General features: G+C 39.3%; 1 protein-coding gene across 2 annotated transcripts; it reads right to left on the reverse strand.

Annotated features, from left to right (window-relative positions):
- Positions 1 to 363: 363 nt before the first annotated feature.
- Positions 364 to 8,976, reverse strand: LOC124283668 (ras-related protein Rab-1A-like). 2 transcript variants are annotated; one of them, XM_046719658.1, is made up of 7 exons: positions 8,896 to 8,976; positions 8,647 to 8,719; positions 8,258 to 8,305; positions 7,867 to 7,914; positions 7,271 to 7,366; positions 4,738 to 4,869; positions 364 to 949 (listed from the first exon to the last, which is right to left on the reverse strand). In XM_046719658.1, the coding sequence occupies exons 1-7, from the start codon at positions 8,925 to 8,927 to the stop codon at positions 749 to 751; spliced, it is 630 nt and encodes a 209-aa protein (XP_046575614.1). In that variant the 5' UTR covers positions 8,928 to 8,976; the 3' UTR covers positions 364 to 748. The 2 variants fall into 2 exon arrangements, with proteins under 2 accessions (XP_046575614.1, XP_046575615.1); XM_046719659.1 differs by lacking the exon at positions 7,271 to 7,366.
- Positions 8,977 to 10,366: the final 1,390 nt, after the last annotated feature.

A 10,366-nucleotide genomic window follows, 5' to 3' on the forward strand; every position in this document is an offset into this window, starting at 1 on the left:
TTGTACAAGCAAACACTTTAACCACTTCACTAAAGATTCGATACAAAATGAGAGAAAGAAAATGTGGACGTATTGTATTGAGTGTAATGTTGCACGTTTGGAATTAAGAAAGTATGGAGAGTCCATTCCCTGATAATCAACACAAGTTGGTCATTGTGTGCGAGTAGGTCTTAACGTCGCTATAAACAGAATTCAAGTTACATCACCGCGTGTCACTGTAAATTGGTTTGTCTGTTGTTTAACGCCGCACTCAGCAATATTCCAGCTATATGGCGGCGGTCTGCAATTAATGCAGTCTGGACCACACAATCCAGTGATCAACAGCATCATCATCGATCTACGCAATTGGAATACGATGACATGTGTCAACCAAATCAGCGAGACTGACCACCCGATCCTGTTAGTCGCCTCTTACGACAAGCAAGGGTTGCTGAAGACCCATTCTAACCCGTTTCCATGACAATGGCCTTTTTAGATGTTACAATTGAGACAGTTGCTAATGATGCAGCCGGGATTCAAACTCACAATGATACGTTTCTGTCGAGACCTAAGGGACGCAACCCTTCCCAGACATTTGCACTATCACAGACAAATGGGTGACCCGAGCCTCGAAAGAGCCTTTGACTTAATTTGAGCATGTAATTTAAATGGAACTTCGACCAGGGTTTCTTTCTTCTCAGTATCTAACATTTCATTCATCCATTCTGTTAACCTTAAAGTGAACTAATTTCATCCACGAAACTATGCATCAAAAGTAGGAACAGCAGTAAGTGTTGTTGACAGGAGTCGATTCCAGCCGGAAGCTGTCGTTCATTTCCGGAACCACCGGAAGTGCGTTTCCGATTCTGTTCTTGATCTGTGTTGCCATAGTGACGAATGCCTGTTGAACGTTTGTAGAATTTCTTGCACTCGTTTCCAGGAACGAAACGCCAAATTTCTCTGCGCATGCCTATTTGAAAGAAAAATAGATAAATTATAGAAAGTACAGACAGTATCACGTGAGTGTCTCAATATAGAACCATGAGCGTATCTGTAGGAGTGCAAAAATACAATACAGGATCCTGTCTCATGTAAAAGCTTTAAAGTTCCACTTTCGGGTGATACCAGCATCGCAGTGATCTTTATACTATGCGTCAAATATACACTTGACGCCAAAATAAACCTTTATGATTTACTGAAAAACTATCAAAGATATTTTAGAAGGTTTTAGTTTACAAAGCTTAACAACACAGCTTTATGCAAATCACGAAAAACAATTCTCAAATGCATTCATATTTGGGTGAAATGCATCTTTTTCAGAAGACTTAATTTGTCCTATATTCGTCCATGCCGAAATGAAACCAATAATAGTGATTTTGATGTCCAAAAGAAAGGAATAAAATTCTGCTTTTCACCATTTTTCAACTATTAAAACAAGAAACAACTGTTGTAGAGTTTGTAAAATTGTAAAATAATCATTGCTATGATTTCTGTCTTTTAAAACATTTTCTGCTGATTTGCATTAGTGAAAACAACCTTGAGTAAAACGTTTCTTTGATATTGTGAAAAATGTTTAGGAACATCTACAATTATCTTTGTAACATTTTTCCTTTTCCATTTTACACATAGCAATATCAGTCGCCAAAACGCAGCAATATTCAAACAATATTTACAACCATTTCACATGTAGAATTATTCTATAGGGTATAAACAGAGCCTAGAAGACATGATCTGAAACACACGTACGAGAAATATGCCACGATTAACAGCTGAAGGGAGAGAAAGAGCCATTGGGATGGTGCAGATGGGGTCGACATACAATGCTGTTGCCAACGCCCACTGATGCCACCGTATCACGGTCATAAGACTTATTCAGCGCTACAGACAGACTGGGATCACCGTAGACAGACCAAGAAGTGGACGTCCACGCATCACAACGCCAGCTGAAGATAGGTACCTCCGTCATTAAGGAAAGAGGGTAACGTTTCTTTTGGCGTCTAGTGTAGTTCATCAATAATATATTTTGAATGACATTAAACAAAGCAGTTTCAATATATATTCACGCGTCTCCTCTAATCTCAGGTCATGCAGGGGAGGTGGGGTAGCCTAGTGATTAAAGCATTCGCTCGTCACGCCGAAGATCCGGGTTCGATTCCACACATGGGTACAATGTGTGAAGCCCATTTCTGGTGTCCACCGCTGAACATATTGTTAAAAATGCGGCGTAAAACCATACTCACTCAAATCATGCTTTATAGCGTGTACCTGCACGTGCAAGTCCATGCACAGCACACAATTTGGATGTTTGCAGGTTTGTTGGCATCCTGGTTCTGAACATTTTAAAAGAGAATAGCACACATTGATTGTTTGGCTACCAGGTGCTAAAAGAACACTTTTGTGTATCTTTCGCTTACGCAATGCCGAGGCTTGCTAAAAATCAAATTCAAAACGCTGTGGTTATAAACAAAGCGATGTTGCCAGACTCAATATTATCTCTTTGGAGACGTTTTCACTAGGTCAATACTCTTGCCAGGGCCGGTTATCAACGCGTGACGTCACGTAAACAAGGCAACTACACTCAGTCGGTGCATCTACGGAATCGATACCAAACCGGCACATTGACAGTCCTGGTTTGAGCCCCATAACCCCGACATCCAGCGATTCCGTCAGGCATGCCTAGCTAGCATCTGAGGTTTAGAAGAAACGATTTGGACAGTACACAGTAGATCCAGGTTCATCTGGGTAGCTCAGATGATGGAACGAGGGACTACAAGTGTCAAGGAGAAGGGTTTACCTACTATTGCGTAAATTAACGTCATCAGTTTGGGCTTCAAAGACAACGTTTTAACCTACTGTTGCGTTAATCAACGTCATCAGTTTAGGGTTCAGGGTGAACGTTTTGCCTACTGTTGCGTTAATCTACGTCACCAGTTTAGGATTCAAGGTGAACGTTTTACCTACTGTTGGGTTAATCAACGTCACCAGTTTAGGATTCAAGGTGAACGTTTTACCTACTGTTGGGTTAATCAACGTCACCAGTTTAGGATTCAAGAGGCGTTTTGCCTACTGTTGCGTTAATCTACGTCATCAGTTTAGGATTCAAGCTGAACGTTTTGCCTACTGTTGCGTTAATCTACGTCATCAGTTTAGGGTTGGAAAAGATATAGCATGGGGTCGTCTCACAACCATTGAGAACAACAACTCATTACTATTAAAGGCAATATAAATGCCTTAAGCTACCAGAACAATATCGTTCCAGATCATATTTTATACCTTGTGCAATTTCAAGGACGTCACCTAATATTTGCAACACGATAATGCCAGCCCACGTGTTGCATGTGTTATAACAGATTATTTGAGGTAGGTTATTCCCAGACTACTAGGCCGGTTGTTTCTCTACTACTCTCCCCAACAGACTGGAATGCGATGAAACGACACCTACGACAGATCAGAACCAGCCGCTAACGTTATCTCAGTTTGCCAAATTTTAAGTTGACATTTGGAACATCATACCTCAGGCAACAATGTGTCTTCAGAGAGCTCTGCTGCATGTAGAAGCCTTAATGATGGTCGCACTCGATACTTATATTTAATTGTTAATTGAGTTGTTTAACCACCCCCCTTTCAGGGTATGTGGCTCTGTCGCCTGTAACCAGGTGTACGTTTTCTTATGAATTCGTTATGCTCAGTCGAATGACCAAAATAGTTTGTTTTGTTTGTGTTTTTAACAACAAAACATTTACACTATTTCATATAAAGCACTGTAACTCGTTTCCTATACAATATTAGATCTGCTTTTATTAAAAGCGACTAACAAAGAAAAGAGTCCAATACTTCCCTGTCCCCAGTAAACCTGGACACACCATAAGAGGGGAATTACAAGAAGATTCCCATCACAATCTAAACGTTCCCCTGCAGCAGACATACATAATGAAATACCGTGGAATGAGCGCGTGTCCAGAATGGATTTGCAATCATTAGGAATGGGACAACGCATGCAATAGGTTGTGCACTTTAAGGGGGTGATTCGCCTCTTTAATTCCCGACTAGAGGGATCGATTTCGACGCAAATCAGTGTTTACCACATCTCGAGATCCGTGGTTTAAAGATAACTTAGAACGAATCAATTACATAGACAAGAAACAGTAGATTACACTGCGGAAATAGGAAGGGATGGGACATTTGCGCCTCGGGTAAAAGGCCGACTCTTTTAAGCTGATGCCACTGGAGCGCCGTACGTTTAAATGTGATTTGATCTGCACAAGATCCAGTTAATACGTTCCTTGGTACATCGACCTACAAAAATGGTAGCATAGACACAAAATATATTATCAGTGCCATCATCGTGGTTGTCATCGCAGACATTATTGTTGTTGCTGTTGTTATTTTTGTTGTTGGTGGTGGTGGCGGTGAGGTATTTTTATTGGTGTTGTTATTATTATTATTAGTTGAACAACATTTTCTCTATAGACATTGCGCTAAATTTGAAGTGTCAATGATGTAATGTTGGTTAATTGGTCAAAGCTCTAATGGTTCCTGAATAGGAATGGTACAGCTCCATCAACCAAGATATTAACGAACTGTAGATGTTGACAGCAGTGAAATTGCAGTCTCACAGGTGTCAGTTCTCTTATACAAGGCTCACATTCACATGTACTTAGGCCATGTTTATCACTGTTCAACGGAAATGTATTATATATTATTCAAACATTTCCTCATACTCAGGATGTGACGTCAGATAACCCACAATACACTTACACTTCCGGAAGCTTGTCCGACCACCCTCTCCGCTGATAGGTCGCTCTTGTTGCCAATCAGTAAAGTGCTGACATTCACGGGGGCAGTTTTGTTGACTGTTTCCACCCAGGAAGGAACTGAATCAAAGGAATCCTGAAAATATAGAATTTATTATTCGTCATACTCAGATATATATTCTCACATTCTTATGATAGTCCCAGTACAAGGAAGTTGCCTGTTTGTTTGTTCGTTGTTTAACGCCGAATTAAGTAATAATGCAGCTATATGGCGGCGGCTGTAAATATTCGAGTCTGGACCAGACAATCCAGTGATGAACAGTGAGCATCGATTTACGCAATTGGGATACGATGATATGTGTCAGCCAAGTTAGAAAGCCTGACCACGCAGTACAAGGAAGAGATGGAGGAAACTTATCTTGAATTCTATAAACCCATTTCGGGTATTACATCCTTTCTACCCGTGAAGATCCGGGTTAGAATTGATGTTCAGTGACCCATGCTTGTAAGAGGCGACTAACGGGATCGGATGGTCAGGCTCGCTGACTTTGTTGACACATGTCATCGGTTCCAAGTTGCGCAGATCGATGCTCATGCTGTTGATCACTGGGTTGTCTGGTCCAGACTCGATTATTTACAGAGCGCCGCCATATAGCTGGGATAGTGCGGCGTAAAACTAAACTCATCCACTAACATCCTTTCTTGGAGCGTATAATTGTAACATAGTGTGTAAACAATAAGCACTCACTCACAGCACTCAACAGTTATATAATCGCATGGATAGAATATATATTCAAGGGATAGCAAATGTGCAAAATGGTACTCGTAGCCAGTGTTTATTCATTCGTAGTAATGTTTCATTAAAGCACATCAAATTGGGTACGGTTTTGACCAGCTTATCGAAGCACGAGTGAGTTTAGTTTTACGCCGCTTTTAGCAATATCCCAGCAATATCACGGCGGGGACACCAGAAATGAGCTTCACACAATGTACCCATGTGGGGATGCGAACCCGGGTCTTCGGCGTGACGAGCGAACGCTTTAACCACTAGGCTACCCCACCGCCCCTCGAAGCACGAGTGTTGACTGGAATAGGACAAGCTACGTTTCCTCGAGACTTCACCATAAGCAGGTAGAACCACGTGCCTCAGTACGACGGGTTCTGTCGAATATCCACTACTTTTTTCCACAATGAAAACTTTTAAAAAATCAAATATTCATTAATTTTACAATACCGCCATTCCGATGAAAAAATAACAGAAAAACCTGTACGAACCATTATTGTCTATTTAATGGCACCATAATCTATAAGCACAGATGCATCCAATCAATAAAACTTCTTCTTCGTTCTCATATATCATCCAGGAGAAACAGTAACCTTTGGTGAATCGTAATAACACAACTGCCATTTAAACATAGGGAACACAATCCATACTGCTGACCTATAAACCTGACAATACATACTCGATTTGGTGCTGCGGTGAGAATGAGAAAATTCCATTATTTAATAAATATCGAGTAGGTCGTAAAACGAATAGACACTGACTTCTCATAGATTGTGTCATAAATTCCGAATACTCTCATATGTATTGTGTTGGTCATAAGTGTCAGGGGGCTCTATTATCATTAAGGCCATTCGAATTGATGTATTTCTTATCTCTCTCAAAGAGAGCGGACGGACGAAAAAAAAAATTGCATGAATGTTTAAAATTCAGATCTCTTGTACAAGTATATAAATTAATTCATTATTTAGATCTATTCGCTTTGTTTCGGCAACAGTTTTGTAATTAATGTAGATGAGAGAAGATCAAGCTGACCTGTTTTCTGCAAGGGTAAGAGTATTGTATAGTTTATCAAATCAGGACACACATTTCCATAGCGGTTGGAAAACTGTGGTGGGAAAACGCTTTTATGCCCCACACACAATACAATGTACGCCCCCTGTTTTCCGCACTTGAGAATTAATTAAAAAACGTATAGCCGGTGTGCTCCATCCTGTAGCCTACACTTTTCCGATTCAACTGGACATACAGAATGATGTGCCCATCCTGCATTCTACGTATCCTACACTTTTCCGATTCAACTGGACATACAGAATGATGTGCCCATCCTGTATTCTACGTACCCTACACTTTTCGGGGCGGTGGGGTAGTCTAGTGGTTAATGTGCCCATCCTGTTTTCACGTATCGAAGACCCGGATTTAACTGGACATACAGAACGATGTGCCCATCCTGTATTCTACGTACCCTACACTTTTCCGATTCACCTGGACATACAGAACGATGTGCCCATCCTGTATTCTACGTATCCTACACTTTTCCGATTCAACTGGACATACAGAACGATGTGCCCATCCTGTATTCTACGTATCCTACACTTTTCCGATTTTACTAGAAATACAGAAACACGTGTCCTTCGTGTAACACACATCTAGGATTTCACCCGATATACAGAAGCACGTGCCCCTCCTGTAACACATACATAGGATTTCACTAAAGACAAGTCTACATATACACACATATGTTCATTGCACTCACCTTGCTTGTGACGGAGTAGACCAGAATAATGCCATGTGCCCCTCGGAAGAAGTTGCTGGAGAACGACCGGTATCTCTCCTGTCCCGCCGTGTCCCACTGCATCAATGTTTTAGATGTATTCAGCACATAGTTTATTACCATCTCATTAACATGGGGACTGTGTTACATCTTGACAGAAATTACTATATACTTAGTGAGGTGAGGTGAAATTGGGTTTTACGTCGTGCTTGAGAATATTTCGCTCATATGACGACGTGCATGCGTGTGTATGTGTATGTGCGGCTGCTTGTACTAGCCCAGACTGAAGCTGGTTTTATAGTGCTAGCCCACTGAGATACCATGCCGCAGTGAAGCAGGAATACCCCACTCAGATACATTATACTGACTCCGAGCCGACCAGTCCTTGTACCCATTAATGCCGAGCGCCAGACAGGGACCAACAATTGCAAGTACCATATTTTAACGTATTTTGGTATGACGCGGTCGGGGATCGAACCCGCGACCTTCCGCTCTCCGGGCGGACGCTCTAACCACTACACCGGAGGCGGAGGCGGTCACTATATACTTAGTAGAAACATGATAAGCTATGAACTTACGATTTGTAGCTTGATTGTCTTCCCGTCAACTAAAATTGTTTTTATTTTCTGAAGTCAATAAATAGAAAACATTAGATATATTAACATATAGATCATCAAACTTATTTAAAATTCAATTCTAAAATTACGATGACAATTAAATCATAGACATGTATGAACATTGGTATGTGTTTTTTCAGGAATACAACTGCATAGTACTCATGAAACATAGGTATTGATTCATCTACACGTTTAATATGTCTTGGCGTACATATGAATGTAAGTATGAAAACTTTGAGGATGTACAGTTACTTGAACTGACGTGTCTACAAATAATGTATTTCTTGTAATTATTCCCAAGACTCTTTCTTCGTCCCTTTTAACTAGATTAAGTTCTAAATAGTCAACTTACAAAATCAACGCCAACTGTAGTCTTTGTGTCAAACGAAAATGTGTCGTCCTGTTAACAACACAAAAATGAGATGATAAACACAACAGAGCTATATATACCCTAATGAGACCGAGTTTATTAAATTATAAGAGACAGACCATTATCAAATTCCGCATCATCTTATCATGTTCCACAATATCACATTAATTTTAACTTTCTATGTTTCATAAATTTCCGAAATAATCTACACTCCACACATTCCAGTACACGATCCGATCTGTCTTTTATGATCACCCATTGCTATTTATAGACCGGGAAATCCCAGGGTAATGCGTCATGACTATCAACAAAATCTCAACACGCCCAAATTGTACATGACACAAAATGACAAACACTATATGTATACTTACTGCAAACCTCGTCATTAAACATGATTTTCCAACACCGGTGTCGCCGATAAGAACCAATTTGAAGAGAAAATCACTGCAAAATGCAAGTCATCTCAATTCACTCAATGTAAACATAGAACAGCGATCTGACAGCAAACAACAACGTTATTTCTCAATACAGTGGGTTGACAAGAACAATGGTGTCCCGTTTTAAATCTACATGTTATTTCTGAAAAAATGTTCTCGACTACTCAGATACGATTTACTTACTAATCCGAGGCTGCCTTCAGCATGTAGGCCATTTTGATTTCGTGTTTTGTAGCTTGTGAGATATGACTGTCTCGCGCATGTTTTGTGTCTAAATATAGAATCACGTGATCTTTAATCACCGATGAATCTTTCGGTCAATATCTACATCTATATTTAAAATCACAAAGGGAAATTCCGATTTCTAGTTTCGAAGAGATATATAGCATTTTCAAGTTTAATATTCATAAGAAAACAGGAGATGATTATTTATTCTTGAAGTCTTAATTTATTTATGTTCATTAGCGTACCTAAACGATCTAAAGTTACATTAGCGAATTACTCCAAGAAAACTGACTTTCAATGAAACTGAAACTACCACTAGAAGATATATATTCTGTTTCTTCATTGTAGTCGCAATACTTAAATAACGATCATCATATTAAACTATATCAAGCTTTATCTATTATAACCTAAATTAAAGTAGTGTCAAACGTATAGAGACTGACTAACGCTTAGTCCCAGAATATATATAAGTTTAATAGTAACAAATAAAGTCATTTAAATTCAGTAGGAGCCCCAGTGAGTTGGGATATAACCTGAGGAAATCTAGACTTGCTTTATTTAGGATTTCAGCATTGCAGTGAGAGCTAGGCAGTAGGGAAAATAATGTGAGGGACCGTGAGGCAGACTAGTATAGAGATAATAGAGTCATTTTCACAGTATATACGAGATGAACAATTTATTGTAACCATGTAGGTTGTCGCTCAGACATTTTACTACAGCTTCGAAGACAATCGTGTTCTTACGATCCAGGGTAGGTAACTCTCAGTTTCTGTTCGTATTGAAGTATCTATAAAATCGACACAACAGATAATGAAACGAAGAAACACGACTTCATCCAACATGTTATCAGAGGTACAAATAAGCTGTGTATCTGCGTAAATTACGTAAATATTTATGTAAAACTCAATTCCTATTACGACTATTGCGTACAAGTACGCTTGAATTTTTGTAAATTCTCAATAAATGTGATCTTACATGCGTACACACAAAAAATGTCAAATCTTAGCTTGCGTACCGGTGGATAAATAAAATAACTGTAGTATATTGAGACATTCTATTTCAGGACATGAACTTGGCAACTTGCAGTCTTTCTTATCGTTTCTCATATTACAGATCAAATATAAATAACAAACACTAACATTTAAACTTTATTGTATTTTTAAAGTTAATGGAAATAGTAAAATACCCAATTGAGTTTGAGTGAGATGAGTGCAATTTATTTAGTTACTCAAAGGAAAATTAGGATACCCCAATTGGGATGAGCACAAGTGAGTACACAACTCAATGACCCCAAAAGTTATCTGTATCTCTGTTATGTTTTAATAAATTGAAAATAATTTGCACTATCGATTATTTCAAAGCAAAATGGTTTGCTTTAATACAGCTAGTTATGCATTTTCTTCCTGCATCGACAAATTTCGAATTAAAT

Source organism: Haliotis rubra, unplaced genomic scaffold (genome assembly GCF_003918875.1).
Source record: "Haliotis rubra isolate DU_JTF1 unplaced genomic scaffold, ASM391887v1 Scf32, whole genome shotgun sequence".
Classification (NCBI taxonomy): Eukaryota; Metazoa; Mollusca; class Gastropoda; order Lepetellida; family Haliotidae; genus Haliotis; species Haliotis rubra.

Excerpts from the sequence above, each read along its gene's own strand:
- LOC124283668 (XM_046719658.1), bottom strand. The coding sequence starts at position 8,927 with ATGGCCTACATGCTGAAGGCAGCCTCGGATTA. Across the intron at positions 8,720-8,895 it reads CTGAAGGCAGCCTCGGATTA|TGATTTTCTCTTCAAATTGG; the intron begins GTAAGTAAATCG and ends TGCATTTTGCAG. Across the intron at positions 7,367-7,866 it reads AGACAATCAAGCTACAAATC|TGGGACACGGCGGGACAGGA; the intron begins GTAAGTTCATAG and ends ACATTGATGCAG.